Source organism: Lipotes vexillifer, unplaced genomic scaffold (assembly GCF_000442215.2).
Source record: "Lipotes vexillifer unplaced genomic scaffold, Lipotes_vexillifer_v1.1 scaffold335, whole genome shotgun sequence".
Classification (NCBI taxonomy): Eukaryota; Metazoa; Chordata; class Mammalia; order Artiodactyla; family Lipotidae; genus Lipotes; species Lipotes vexillifer.
Window position 1 is genome coordinate 132,296 of NW_006781329.1, and position 16,234 is coordinate 148,529.

At 43.7% G+C, this 16,234-nt stretch overlaps 1 protein-coding gene across 2 annotated transcripts in view; it reads right to left on the reverse strand.

The window, feature by feature from the left end:
• The window catches only part of KIF5C (kinesin family member 5C), a 167,377-nt gene that overhangs the window by 107,051 nt on the left and 44,092 nt on the right, over positions 1–16,234 (reverse strand). Inside the window, exon 2 of one of the 2 annotated variants that reach the window (XM_007454547.1) lies at positions 3,424–3,510. In XM_007454547.1, coding sequence (XP_007454609.1) covers positions 3,424–3,510 — 87 coding nt within the window. Of the gene's footprint in view, positions 1–3,423; positions 3,515–16,234 lie in introns of both variants that reach the window. The other variant, XM_007454548.1, reaches the window with a different exon arrangement.

The window sequence follows — 16,234 nt, forward strand, 5'->3', positions numbered from 1 at the left end:
TTTCCCTATACTCAAAGATTCTTGCAGTCTTATGTATCTTGTTGACCTCCAGTCCCAGCAGTACTTACCACATGGCAAATACCTAATATACTTTCATAAAAATATGAATGAAAGAAACAACCAAATGAATGCAATTTAAAGAAATTAGAACTGGAAAACAAGAAACCATCTTCTCTAGCACTGGATGGTCTACATCCAGTTAATTTGGAAGGCAAATGCCAGGGGTGGCTTCTGTAAGCTGGGACGCAGTTATTCTTATTTCAGTAATAGTGTCCAGTAACCATGGTTTTTAATTCCCGGGGCATCCATAGGAACCTTTCTATTTACCATACTGGTACTCACAAACCCTATAACCTCTCCTAGAAGAACTGGAAGAGATTCTACAGACTCTTTCAGAAGATGTTTTCAGAAATACACACCAGATAAAAAGGGGAGCGTGGGAGGTGCCAGGATTCTACAATCAAATGTTCGAAATATTTTTTTTTAACTCAGTGAAGTTGAAGGGAATGCAAAGACTGAGAGAATAAAGCTGTCCAGTTAAAAGGAGTCGTCCTGATCTCAAAAATATTAAGGATTTAGATAGACTTGAAAAGAAAGCTCACCAGTCCACTACATTACCATGAATCACAGAGACTGCGATTTAAACTTCCTTTAGAAGTCATTTGATTCAATTCTTGGCCTCTAGAAAAAAGACCCCCACTACACCACCTTCCATTCTTGATGTAAATAGGGCTTGTCATGGCCACAGATGCCTCAGCTCTACCTGGTAATCTATTCCAAGCAGTTCTTTCTTATATACCTACATTTTGTCTTGCTGATGCAGAAATACACAGCCACTTCCCCTCACACTAGCCTCAGTGGATATTAAAAAAAGTTAAACTTGGTCTTCATTATGCCCCTAATAATTTTCTTTCAAGGGAGAATAAGATACTCTTTATTGCTACAAAATGAGTATGTTCGTGTTATATGTATGGTGCCCAAGAAATGTCTGTTTACTATATCATGTCAGACCCTGATTTTATTCTATTATTATTATTTTAATTGATTAACTAATTAATTAATTATTGGCTGCGTTGGGTCTTCATGCTGCGGGCGGACTCTCTCTAGCTGCAGAGTGCGGGGGCTACTCCTTGCTGCGGCGCACGGGCCCTCTCACTGTGGTGGCCTCTCTTGTTGCAGAGCACGGGCTCCAGGCATGTGGGCTTCAGTAGTTGTGGCATGCGGGCTCAGCAGTTGTGGCACACAGGCTCCAGAGCACAGGCCCAGCAGTTGTGGCACACGGGCCCAGTTGCTCCGCGGCATGTAGGATCCGATCCTCCCGGACCAGGGATCGAACCTGTGTCCTCTGCATTGGCAGGCAGATTCCCAATCACTGCGCCACCAGGGAAGTCCCGATTTTATTCTAAATAGTTTTCTTTGTGGCTCACTATATATTTGGGCCTCAAGTTATCCACAGTTGGGGTGTCCACAGGAACCCCCCAGGGATTGCCCATTTCTGACATTTCATATGTTATAGAGAATTCCAAGCGCTGAAAGGACCCAAACTTATCTAGTAAATAAAGACTCAAAGATTATTATTATTGTTTGATAATCACAGGATTTTAAAAAAACAGAGTGTATCCATCTCTAATTACAGTGTCAACTTAGAGACGGCAAGTATGTGTTTAAATGGCCCTAACGCTTAGCATAGCACGTGGTAAATACTATTTAGATCTGATAATGAAGGAGGAGAGAAAAAGAAGGAAATTCTGCCTCATATGTGATTAATCTTTTACTTTAATAAAAATATGAAAGAGTCTGACAATAGAGGGGAAGGAGGGCTGACTAGAAGCAAACTAGAACTATATATTCCAGAAAGAAAGAGCAAATATGTTTAGATAGAAAGAGAAGCAAAAGAGTAGAAGCAGAGAGAAGACAAAAATTACCACCAGATACAGGCCCAAACGATTAATTCAAAAAAAGCTCATATTCAGGCATGTTTTTTTCTCTTCAATTTTCTATAATAATCTTACTGTGAAGACCGTCTAATTTAATTGATGTCTGCAACAAGAATGTGAATAACCATACACCTCAGCAAGGAACATTACATACTGATGGGCGTCTCCCACGCAGGTGTCCAGGGTCAGAATTAATCTAACAGATGTACCCAGGGCTGATATTCACGCATTTCAAGTAGTTAGGTTAGTCAGCTCAGCTTCTAAAAATAAGTGGATCTAATATGACAAGGTGTTTGGGGCTTTTTTGTTTTTTTTACTTTTCACTCTTTGAATCTAGCACTGCCTATAAAAGTGGTAGCATCAAGACATTTGAAAGCACAATTGCTGCAGCATTCAAATTTGAAGGCAAGGATTTAATGATGAAAAGCAAAGTATGAAAGGCAAAGATGCCCCTCAGCTCTGTCCAGATGGTGAGCTCCCCAAAGGCAAGCTCCATCCCGCCCCTGATTTAAAAGGGCAAGGTAGAGCAACGTGTAAATTGCTTTGTCTCCCTGCTGTTATTTTGACACAGATTCTTCAGGACCAAGGCCAGTCCCAGAGAATAGGATTGATCTCTAACACACAAATTCAGGCTTCAGGCTACCTATGTGGAAGAACAAACGTCAGGATCTGGGTGGCATGCTTGAAAGTGGGTTAGATGAAAGTATAATTGAGGAATGCTGACTAGCAAGAACAACTCACTAACCAGCAAGGTAATGTGATCTTAGGATGCTGGAGAAAATTCCTTGACGCCCAAGAATTTTCCACATTTAAAGCTTCTTCCTGAAGACTATATTTTCAGGGATCATTTCTATTGACACACGCATCCTACTATATATAAATAGATAACTGTATAGCACAGAGAACTCTACTCAGTACTCTGTAACAGCCTATATGGGAAAAGAAGCTAAAAAAGAGTAGATATAGGTATATGTATAACAGATTCACTTTGCTGTACACCTGAAACTAACACAACATTGTAAATCCATTATACCCCAATAAAAAAATTTAAAATTAAAAAAGAAAAAGAACGCTTCTTTCTGAAGAGACAGATGCACAAAATAAATCAACCAAAAATACACAACTGGAGTCTCAGAATAGACATTTTTCTCCTGAGGAGGTACTATACCTTTAGCAGTATTTTAGAACCATTACAGAAATGGCGTGACTATAGCTTACCTTGCTTTTAAGCTTCTGGGTGACAGAATAACTCTGCCCAAAAGGTGGCAAAAGAAATAAAGAAATCTCTTTGGAAAGGAGGTACTGAGGAGTTAAATAACTTGCCTGACATCACAGCAAATCAGGGCCAGAACTCGCTATAATTCAGTGTTTCCAACTAGCAGGCCTCTGCTTATGGTCAAGGGGTACTGATTCCTAGGCTGCGAATACCACTTACTGTCTTCCATTACTCTGAAGCGCCCCAAGGAAATGAAGAGTTAGCACTTACCTTTGACAATTTGCTTTGCACACGCGTTGTAAACCTGCTCTTGGGTCGTGGTGGGAGGCAGCACTCTGTCGAAGACATATGGCTTTCCTTGCTAGAAGGAAACGGCAAAGCACATTAGACGCTTAGGAAGAAAAGGCACTAATGGCACTAGTCAGACCGTAGGCACTAAGTCACCAAGCCCACTCTTTAAGGCAGTTCCTTACCAAGACTAGGGAAATTTTCTTTCTTTTTTTTAAAATAAATTTATTTATTTATTTTTATTTTTGGCTGCGTTGGGTCTTCGTTGCTGTGCGCGGGCTAAGCGCAGTGAGCGGGGGCTACTCTTCGTTGCAGTGTGCAGGCTTCTCATTGCGGTGGCTTCTCTTGTTGCGGAGCACAGGCTCTAGGCACGCGGGCTTCAGTAGTTGTGGCACTCGGGCTCAGTAGTTGTGGCGCACGCGTTTAGTTGCTCCACAGCATGTGGGATCTTCCCGGACCAGGGCTCGAACCCGTGTCCCCTGCATTGGCAGGCGAATTCTTAACCACTGCACCACCAGGGAAGCCCAAGACTAGGGAAATTTTCTAACATGAACGACATGTTTGTGTGTGTGTACTGTATGTTGAGAATATACTGTTTGTGTGTGTGCACTGTATGTTGAGAATCGGAAAGGAGAAAGAAGAAAAACATTTTTTTTTTCTACTTGAAGCACCTTTTCTGATGAAATGTAGGTTGACACGTCATTCACGCATTTAAACAAATATTTAGTCACTGAGAGTTTCTTCGGATCCAGGCATAGACTAGATGCTAACCAAATCAGAAGACAGTCCTGCCTGGAGAGCATTCAATCAAGTGTGACAGCTATAATGAACAAGAAAGCAAACACACAGGAAAATGCAACGTGCCTAGGAATAACGTAAAGGGACAGAGGGGATGAGAGAAGGCCAAAGAAGACCTCCGTGAAGGAGTTCCAGTTAAGTGGATCTTTAAAAGATCAGAAAGGTTGAGGCATGTGAAGAACCGTGGAAGAACACTCCAGGCAAAGGGCGGAGCAGACAGGAAGGGGCCTGGGGTGCTCAAGGAACTAGAGGGTGTACAAGAGGAGATGGGAAAGGAAATTAGCCAAGGTAACGCACTTGGATTTTATTCAGTGGGAAGATGCCATGATCTGATTTAAGAAGCTGCTCTTAATAGCCAGATATTACTGCTCTGTGTCCTAGATTACTCTAGTGTTTTCTTCACATGCATAAGTGGTGTCTTAACTGGGTGGAGGCTTTGGAGATAAAGGGGGGCCTCTACATAAATATATTTATAAATATATAAATCACGTGCTCTCCCCAGGTGTGGGCTCTGGGGATTTGGCCCGACACTGGGCTGTGTGCGATTGGAGGAGGGAACTGCTGGAGGGAAGGGAAGAGGTTCTGCTGAGGTGCTACTGACTCCGGAGGTGCAGAGCCCTGACACTCCACCACTCAGCGTTCACCAAGCAGTTACTGGGCGTTTCCGCGCCCGGTGCTGCACACTGGGGAAGCAAGTAGGGAGGACAGACACAGCCTCTTCCCCGGGAGAAACCCCCATCACAGCACCTCTTCCCCACCGATTAGCACCCAGGCAAGGGGTGGTCCTCCCCCGGCCCCTCACCTTCATTTTCCCCAAGTGCAGAAGGGACGGCAGGAGAAGAGAAGGGAGGAAAGGCGAGAGCCCAGAGCCTCCTTCACTCCCACCCTGCACCTCCTACACGTGGCTCTGGACACGGGGAACCACCCAAGGACAGTCTGACACCTTGAAAAGATAACCGCTCATGGGGAATCCAAGGACAAGGCTTGTTACATCCTATAACCTTCACACAAAAGGAAGCACACAGCTGTCAGACCGGCTTAATATTTCACTCCTCTATGTCTATGGTAAAGCCACACGTAGGTGAGGCTACGCGTTAGGGCTGTGCTCTCGAGCTTTAGTCTTTAAAAAAATAAGATTGCACCAACCAGGTAAACAAGCTACTTCCAGCTTGGTTTTAGAAAAAAATGGAGAATTTTCAGGTACGATCAAATTTTTTTTTTTTTTCTTTTTTTTTCCTTGCGTTATGCGGGCCTCTCACTGTTGTGGCCTCTCCCATTTGCGGAGCACAGGCTCCGGACGCGCAGGCTCAGTGGCCATGGCTCACGGGCCCAGCCGCTCCGCGGCATGTGGGATCTTCCCGAAACGGGGCACGAACCCGCGTCTCCTGCATCGGCAGGCGGACTCTCAAGCACTGCGCCACCAGGGAAGCCCCAAATTTTGTTTTTATACAAAGCAGCAGAACCATTCATTCTGTTAAAATTCTGGGAAGGGATTATTTCCTGATGTTTTGTTCCCAGCAAGTCTCATTCAATCAGTGAATCTAGTATTTGGCTTAATAACCACGATTATACTCCTCACTGCAATCTATTGCCAATGATCAGCCCACCATATTCTTAGCAGCTTTATCTATTTGTAAAATTCAACTAAATGTCAGTAGTGTAAAAGGTTAGAATAAACATTTACAGAGTTTGCCTAAGTATTTGTCGTTCGCTGAACCTTCTGGAAAGAAAATGCAGCTTTGCTTAATTTAAAACAAATCCAGGGCTTCCCTGGTGGCGCAGTGGTTAAGAATCCGCCTGCCAATAAAGGGGACACGGGTTCGAGCCCTGGTCCAGGAAGATCCCACATGTCGCGGAGCAACTAAGCCCGTGTGCCACAACTAGTTAGCCTGTGCTCTAGAGCCCACGCGCCACCGCTACTGAAGCCCGCGCGCCTAGAGCCCGTGCTCCGCAACAAGAGAGGCCACCGCAGTGAGAAGCCCGCGCACCGCAACGAAGAGCAGCCCCCGCTGGCTGCCACTAGAGAAAGCCCGCGGGCAGCAACGAAGACCCAACTCAGCCAAAAATAAATTAATTAATAAATAAATCTATCAAAAAAATAAAAATTAAAAAAAAAATCCATTATTTCTCCCAACGTGATGAGAATCACCAAAATAAACCGTCTTGTGTACAGCATGATCCTGCTTTAGGTTTTAGAGAAAATGCACTTGACACAGCAGGGGAAAGGACCTATTAAATTGTAGTATATGATACAAAAAATAGGACTCCCCAGTTTTGCCCTTTAACTTAAAATGTTTGTTGGAGTGTGCTATGCTTTCACTTTAAGAGACGTAGAAAGCAAGAAATCTCTACTCTTCATTTCAATAATATCACATTTACCAAGTGACAAACGCATAATATAACAATTTTCCATAAGCTGAAGTTAATTCCCAAACAGAAACTGCCTTCCAGAAAAGAGAAAATTTAGAAAATGATTTGTTATGAGACTTATCTTGTCAGGATTAGAACATAAATTAGTTAAAAATGTAAGCATTTTTATGTGTCTTTTCATGCACTGAGGCGGTCATAGGCTTTTATTTTCAAGAACTGACTTGTGGCATAGTGTGCCAGCTGTATATACAACTGCCATTTAAGCAAAAATAACAACAACAAACTCATCACTCTCTGCTGTTTTGGTAAAGAAATGAAAATCTCACAAATCCTGGTCGAGACTGCAGCAAAGACCCCCAGGAGACAAGAGTCTCCCTGTTTCTGATCCCACTGTGGCTGAGGGTTTCTGTGGGCAGGCAATGGGCCCAGCTTGCTCTAGTTGTCACTACATTTGCAGCTGCAGAATAAATTTTTGGATTTACATTTTAATATGGGTGCTGGGTGCTAACATTTGAAACTGAATGATGAGGTCACCAGTTACTCCTTCTGGAGACACTTTCCTTTCCAGGCACCTATTCAGCACATGGTCCTCTGAGACCTCTCTGGCCACTCTGTCCGTGACTTTTGCTGATATCTCTTCCAGACTTCTAAGTGACAGTGTGTCCTGGACCCAGACCTCAGCCTCCTCTCTGTAATTCAAATGAACATGTCAGCCTTCAAATCTCACCCAAGCTCCAGAGTCATATACTCAATCGCCTGCTAGACATTTCCACTTGGATGTCCATTAGCCATCTCAAACTTGACTGGACAAAAAAGAACCATCAAGCCCTCTATGTCTGAGTAAGAACTGCACCACCAATCACCTAGTACTCAGGCCAAAATTATTCATCATGTCCCACAGATTCCAAATCCAAAATATATCCCAAATTCTATCACTTCTCACCATCTACACCACGTAACTCCAGCCCAAGCCACCATCGTTTCTCATCAAGACAACAGCTACAGTCTCCTGACTGGTCTCCCTGCCTCCATTCTTGCTCCTAACAATCCAATCTTCACTTAGCAGTCAGAGTGAGCTTTCTAGAACTATAAATCAAATGATATCACCCCTCTTAAAATTCTCCAGTGGCTCCTATTATACTTAGACTAGACCCTCTCCATCCTCAGCTCCCTGCATTCTCCTCCATCTTACTACAGCGTAGCCCACTGGGCTTCCTTCAGTACCGTACTTATTCCTCGGCTCAGAGCCTTTGCTCTTAACGCTTCCACCTTCTTGGAATTCTCTCACTGCAGATCTTCACGTGGCTCACCACAGATCTTCATTTGGCTGTCTCTTCATCCCCTGCCAGATGTCAATTCCAACTTCTTCTCCTTTGAGGGCTTCCCTGACCCTAAACTAAAGCAGCCCCACCCCACCCTGACATCACTTTCTATTACATTACCCTATTTGGTTTGCTCCACAGAAATTACTGTGTGACCCATTCTCAACCAATCAAATGGACCACTACTATTAAAGCATCTAACCAGCTAAGACAGAAGCCATATAAATGCCAAGACCTAATTGCATGTTATGCAAACCTGATGCAATTTATGAAAGGAATCTGGATGGGACACACACTCCACATACATTACAACTGAAAATAAGGTAACCCAGATTTGCCATGCAAGTCTCTCGCAGAGCAGTGCTAATTGCATGGGAGCGGTGTAGCTAAATAACTTACCAGGATCACATACAAAAAAATAACAGCAGATGGTCCTTACATTTTTAGAGTTAAAATTAAAAAACAAAAAAATCAAACCAAGTTATTGAGAGCAAAGTGTCTGTGAACTATATGGCCTGTCTCTTAACACATTTGACCTGTTACCCAACAACTGTTCCCCATCCTGGAAGGAATATTACTCTGGGAGACAGAAGAAAGCAAAAGACACACTTAAAGTTTTAGAAAATGGGCACCAGGAGAGAGGTTAAGGAAACTGAAATTAATTATGCCCAAGAAGAGATAATCAAGAGGTAATCTAATAACAATCTCTGAGACCAACCAAGGGTTGTGACCAAAGGGGGCCAATGATTTAAATGATTTTTCTTCTATCTTTATTAAGAAAGAAAGAAACAGGAAAAAAAGACTTAAATTTCCACAACAAGATTTAAACTCACTCTGTGGGACTTATCTTCAGACACGGAGTAGAGGAAGTGATTACTGAGAATATCACTAACCTCTCCATCCCAGGTGTTTGTGTGACTTCACTCCTGAAAGTACAGAATATGACAAGTTCTTCCTGTGCTGACCACCTTCTCACTACTGTCCACCAACACCATCACCAACCACTGTGATCCAAATCCTTTTATATTTTATCTCTTTTAATTCTCACAGTAACTCCATGAGGTAGGTATTATTATCTCCATTTCACAAACTGGAAAACGAAGGCCCAGTCACATCATCAGCTCTATTACTTTGGGGAAATTACTTTAAGTCTCTAATTTCAAGTGTTCTTCCTTTACATCATGCTGTTTTCCTAGGTAGCTAATGATTTATTGGAAAAGTAGGAGACACATGGAACAGCAGATGTTAGGACTAACATGAAAGATGGAAGCAAAGCGATTAATGAGGCAACAAGAGACAGAGAGCCCTACCATAGCCTACAGAAGTCGGGACAGTGTTAACCATGAAGTTGGGATTGACAGGAACCCAATGAGGAAAGAAGGGCTTAAGATCAGGAAAGAAGGACAAGACTGGCAAGAAACACGGTGGGCATTATGCACATGGCAAGGCTTCCTTGCAACACAAGGAATTAAAAACAGGTGAAAGACAACCAGAGGCAATGAAAAGGCAGATGTAAGACTTGTTATGAAAAGAAGGAGTTAAGAAAAATTCTAAAGTTTTTCAGAGCCAAAACGTCCTTGGTCCAAACCCAGCATTGTGTTTTACAAACAAACAAACGAGATTGGGAGAGGGTAGATGACCTGCAGAAAAGTCACCCAGCCAATTAGGTGGCTAGCAGGTCTGTGCCTAGAATCCAGACCTCCTGGCTCCCTGTGTCATGCTCTGAGAGTTCTGGCTTTAGAATCAATTGCTCTCTCTGAGCATCAAGGAAACAAGCATGAGCCTCTGGTGCTTTCTTCCCCTGCTTTCTTCCCCATCGATTCTAAATTATTTCCAAATATACTATTGATTAGTTCAACAAAGAGTTCTTGCTATGAGAGCTGGAGCAGTACAGCAGGAGAATTAGAATCATGGCCTCTCAGAGTTAACAGGAACTTGAGCGTCAGCCCATCCAATGCCCTCTCAATGCACAGCTCTCATCTCCACAGCCCTGCGAGGCAGCAGGGAACCTGCTCGAAACTCAACTAGCTCCAATTGTTAGAAAGTTGTGTTCTTGTATTGATTTAAAATCGGCATCCCTGAAGCATTAAACCTGGCGCTGTCCTCCAGAACAAGACAGACCAAGGCTCTTGGCCTACATTTACATGGCAGTTTTTTTTCACGTTGGGAGCTAAGCGTTCAACATCCAAATCTCTTTTCTCTGAGAGAGAAAGGCAGATGTGCTTCCTTCCGGAAAGGTGTATGGATTTGTCTTGAATTGAAGGACTCCAAAGATGTCCAAGGTTAAGACATCAGTAAAACATTATATTACTTTGCACAAGAATAAATCAAATAAGATAAACTCATAAACTGTCCAGGGCTTGGCAAACAATCTGAAAGAATGTTTCTAAAACATTAACTAAAAAGCAGGAAGCCTTTGGGTTAATGTTGATACTCACTTTTTTATTGACACAAATATTCTGCCAGAATAAGTTTTGTTTTGTGTTGTTTATTGAAATACAGCTCACATACCATGAAATTCACCCCTTTAGTAAGAAAGTACAATTCGGTGGTTGTCAGAACATCCACAAGGTTGTGCAACCATCACCTCTGTCTAATTCCAGAGCATCTTCATCCCCCTAAAGAGAAACTCTGTTCACATTAGCAGTCACTCCCGAGCCTCTCAATTCCCCCTGCCCTGGGAATCCACTAAGCTACTTCCTGTCTTTACAGATTTGCCTATCCTGGAATCATATGATATGTAGCTTTTTGTGACAGGTTTCTTTTACTTATAATGTTTTCGAGGTTCATCCATGTTGTAGAATGAACCACTTCATTCACTTTCATGACTGAATAAAGTTCCACTGTATGCATTTACCACATTTCGTGTATCCATTCACCAACTGATGGACATTTGGATTGTTTCCAGTTTTGGCCTATTATGAGTCCTGCTATGAACATTCATGTAGGAGTTTTTATGTAGACATATATTTTCATTTCTCCTGGTAGTGTAACTAGGAGTGGAATTTCTGGTTGATATAGTAACTCTATGTTTAACTTTTTGAAGAACTGACAAATTGTTTTCCAAAGTGGCTATACCATTTTACATTCCCACCAGCAGCATATCAGGGTTCTAATTTCTCCACATCCTTGTCAACACTTGTAATTATCTGTTTTCTTTATTATAGCCATCCTAGTGGGCAGGCAGTGGTATTTCTTGGTGATATTGGGAGAAGTTTTTAAATTGACACTTACAGCATAAAATTTATATTAATATATATTATGGACACAGAGATGTTCCCAGGCATTGTAACACATTGTTGTGCTGTTATGTTAACATTTATAAAATGGCCCGGAATGAATCATCTTATGAAAACTATAAGTTATACACATCCACATGTTTTAAGAAAGAGAACAGGGGACCAGGAGAAGGGGACTTATAAAAGGATTTATAATAGTGTTTCTGTACTCCTCACTCCAGTAGCCAATACTTAATGTCGCCCAAAGAAGGCTGCCTACCAAAATATGGTGGAAATGAACCCAAATACACTTGGGTATAATTCCCATTTCGCTAAGGCTCAGTTTCCTTGTCTGTAAAACAGAGTCAATATTATCCACAATTCAGGCCTCCTGTGAGGATTAGATGTGCTCATGCAAGTAAAGGATCTAGGGCAGTGCCTGGTGTTACAGAAGATGCTCAAGACATGGTCAGTGTTATTCTGTTACGAAAAATTTGAGCCAATTTTCACCGGGCATTTGTATTGCAAACTTACTCAGCAGTGACCCTTTAAAGGAAGGGATGCTAATAAATGATAATCATTTATAATGTACCAGCTCCGAGACTTGGCATGTCGGTGCCTGTACCACACCCAAGTGCCAAATCACACCTCAGGCATCTAGGCCCCCAGGTCTGCAAATCGTGAGCTCTGCTCCACAGAGCATGGGGGCCACTTAATTTCCAGGAGTCCTCGAAAAAGTTACTCTGTTCTAAGGCCATCTCCTACACTCTTTAAAAATAAATAGAATTTCCATGTTCAGTCATAAAGCTTGTTCAGGAAAGCAGAGGAGCTGTGTCTGGTACAGGCACTTGTAGACTCACCAGCTTTGCTACTACAGATTTGGACCCTTCTGGAAACATCTGTGATTATACCAACTGCAAACCTAAAGCAGATGCTTCCAGGGTCCTGACCATATCCCCTCAATCTTCACCATTTCCACGCACACTGGCCTGACCTCCAGCATCTGCATCTCTGCCTGAGGGCTTTTCTGGCGCTAGAGCCCTCTCTGTCACCCGCAGCAGGCCAGAAAGACCTCCCCAGCACCAGCCCAGTGGTCTTCAACCAATGACTGACAGGAATTGGGGTAAACACTTCAGCTCCCTCACCCAGGGGTGGAAGGGGAGGGGAGACTGACTCTGAGGCAGGTATTCCAAACTGGCTCCCAGGGTTCCCCACTGGGATGGAACTCCCATTGCACGTGGTGGTAACCCGGCGTGATGACACGCTCTCTGTTGGTTTCCTTCTCTTCCCAGTCTCACTTCTCCACTCTTCATCAGTGTGTCCAGGAACCACTTCCCAAAGAAACTTGAATTTGAATCCGTTCCAGTGTCTGCTTCTGGGAAGGTTCAAAGTAAGGCAAAATCCCAGACATTTTTGCTCTTTCAGTCAGTAAGTAGGTCCTAAGAGATTCGGGGTTTGTTGAATCACTGTCAGATATGGAGCCATCACATTTGGTTGATGTCCAGACCAGGGACGGGGGGTGGGTGGGTGGAAACTGAAATCCTTATTAAAATTTAACAGGGTGTGGGTTTGGGACACTGTCCTAGAAAAAGAGGTGACTTTTTCTTCATCAAAAGGTGCTGGTCGGGACTTCCCTGGTGGTCCAGTGGGTAAGAATGCGAGCTCCTAATGCAGGGGGCCTGGGTTCAATCTCTGGTCGGGGAACTAGATCCCGCATGCACACCACAACTAAGACCTGGTGCAGCCTAAATAAATAAATAAATATTAAAAAAAAAAAAAAGGTGCTGGTCACTTGCCAAGCCTTGGGTCCATGGGGCCACATCTGCCCAGAGGATTACCAATTTCTCGCCTACACAAATGAGGGCTCCAGGCTCCTGAAGATCCTGACCTAGCAGAGTGTCTTGTACATAGCGGTACAGGGTAGGTGCTCAATAAAATTCTGCTGCTGCTGCTGCTGATGACTAATGCCTGCAGACGAGCATGCAGGGTGCCAGGACACCATGAAATGGTGCTGGGGTGCTGGAGGGAGGGACAGAATCCATACTCATTGTCTCTCTCCAGAGTATCAGAAACATCAGCTGTTACTGACCATACTCGTCCCCCACCTCCAAGATTTTAGCAGTCATGGAGTTGCCCTATCTTTTTCTGCATCTCTTTACTCCTCTCTACCCCATCACCTACCTTCCCGTGTATCTGGAACTGGCCTGCAAATTCCCAAAGAAACCTCACTGTGCCAAAGCATCCCATACCCAGCAGTGACCAGCTCTTTCCCATCACTGTTACATCCTCTCCTGGGTCCACCAATCTGCAAATGTAGCCTCATAAGGAAACCCCGAGGCCAATCAGCCTAATTGTTCCCATCAGGTGAACCCTCCAGCTCCATCTTCTCGCCACTCCACTGCCTGTCCCCGTCTACGCTGGGATGACTCTGTGACCGGGGATAGAAATGCTAAGCCAGAGCTGGGCGCAGACATTCCCATCTCCCTCCCCACACTGGCTCTGTGCCCCAGGGAAGGAGCTTGGTGCCAGTCTGGCCAAAGCCAAGGCTGTTCCCAGGAGAGGCTGCAATAAAACTGACGTCCATGAAGCCAGTGGAAGCAACTGGCTTCCACTGGAGTTGCCAAGGCAATGCCAACCTCTGCACGTCTTGAGAATGAACAAAGGCAACACACAAGCATGAATCTTGTAAGCCTTCTTCCTGTAGGGAACCAGCCTCAAATTCTTTCCTTTCTGCCAAAAGTCCTACTGCATGGACACACAAGCACTGTCAAAATCGCAGACAGCTATGAAAAAACACTCTGGGAAGGCAAACTGCCCAAGTGACAATGAAGAAATTCCGAATTATTGCCTGGCTAATGGACAAAATGAAGACAGAAGCGTTACTTTGGTTAGAGAAATTAATGTGATCTGTGTTTCAAAAATAAGGTTCTTATTTGTATGTGATTTTCATTTCTTATCAAAATACAATGAACTCCCCCCAGTCTTTACCCTTCAGCTGTTCTGTACCCTAATCTACCAAGATGTAGAGATTAGGAGAGAGTCAGAGGAATTGATTCTACTCTAGGACCTCGTCCCACACATACTTTGTGACCTTAAACAATTTACCTATATTTTCTGGGTCTCTTCCTCTCTGACAAGTGAAAGATTGGCTGTTCCCAGCTCTAACACGTTGTAATAGTAATGAGGACCACAGGGGTTCTGGAAATTTTCCCTATAAGAGTGGCTTCTGTCTTGACCACATAGGGCATGAGAGGAGGTAATCTTTAAACTGGAGTGAGCTCAATGTTCTATATACTTGGAGAAATGAACAAAAGTTGCTGCTGTAGTTGTTTCAGGAGATCTGGTTTTCTGCCAAGTCAATTCGGGGGAAAAAAAAAAATCAAACCTTTCTCACTGGAGAGAAGGTGAAAAGCTATTTCACTGAAGGGAGCGTTTATTTTGCCAAATGAAAGAGAGCTGAGTCTTCGTTCTGGGGCACACCGCCCTGGTGGCAGCTTCCTCGTGAGGCGCTGGGCAATCCAGTCCAACTGCCACTCTGCAAATCTCTCCCAGTGATGCCAAGACTCCCGGTGGCATCTCCAACAACATGGAAGCCACATGGTTAACACATACATGTTCTCGCCCCTTCAGTTAAAAAATGAAATATAAAAACTTTTCCCCAGAGCTGCGATTGACTAGGTATGGGGCGCACAGGGACTTCTGATAAACGTGCACTGCAAATATTCACTACAAATAGAACTAATATTCTACTAATTTTTTCACTCTTCAGAAACAGCTTACATAATTGTAATTTTCCCATGCACTGGACAGCAATTTTGCTTTTATGGTATATTCAGGTCCCTCATCTCCATTTCTTCCACATGATTTTGGTGGCTGGGCAGGGATATTAGCTTCCCTTTCTGAAGAATAACTTCCCATGACCATATGCAAAGCAACAATTTGAGCTGAGACTGGGATCCAGAATTCCTGGTTCCCAGCCAAGCCTTCTACCCATAACACCATATTGCATCTTGTCATTGATCCTCCAAGAACACAGTTAGTCTCCAACTACAGATTTTCTAAGAATTCCACACATTTGAGTTTAGAACGCAGTATAACTTTGCTTTTAAGGTTTTAACCTTGCTTTTACTGCAGTATAAGGCTTGCTTTTACATATTACTGAAAAAACAGCTCCCATACATTACAGAAAAGAATGTCCCACAAAATAGAATGCTTACATTAACCAAAACCAGCACCAGTTAAGTTTGGGGTAGCTATGTTATATAGTGGGCATCCAGGGCGCCAGCCCCATTGGATTAGAGAGCATTAGCACTACAAAGAGGAGCTGCTCCATGCAAGCTCATTAGATCTTCCACATCCAGCGAAGCCTAGAATGGATGGGCTGGAACTCAGGATGCATAAGTCTCATGCATCCCAGTCTAATGAAACTATATCATCATCTAGGAGAACAGAAGTTTGACCCATGGAAGCAGACTTACCCAGTTAGCAAATGAGGTACTTGGGACTCACCAAAAAAAAAAAAAAAAAAAATGTTTTGTTGTTGTTTTAAAGATTCAGTGTTACTGAATTCAGCCACAATTTTGTGTTCAGCAAACCTAAAAAAAGCCGTTTTTAAGTGCAGTGGACACAGAAGGCTTGCATCTTTTAAAAAATTTAAATTTTACTTGGAGGATAGGGCACCATATTTGTCAGCACTTAAGGCACTGGAAGGTCTGGGTGACCACAAACAAGTTGGGATTTAAAGAGCAAAGTCTCCCAACACTTCCTTCTGCCTGCCCACGCCGCTCCTCCTGACGTGAAGTTCCACCATGTGAACCGTTAATGGATCAGACAACAAGAGAAACTAGTATGGTTCCAGAAGGCTGTTAGAAATAGCTTTCTAGGGGCTTCCCTGGTGGCGCAGTGGTTGAGAGTCCGCCTGCCGATGCAGGGGACACGGGCTCGTGCCCCGGACGGGGAGGATCCCACATGCCGCGGAGCGGCTGGGCCCGTGAGCCATGGCAGCTGGGCCTGTGCGTCCGGAGCCTGTGCTCCGCAACGGGAGAGGCCACAGCAGTGAGAGGCCCGCGTACCGCAAAAAAAAAA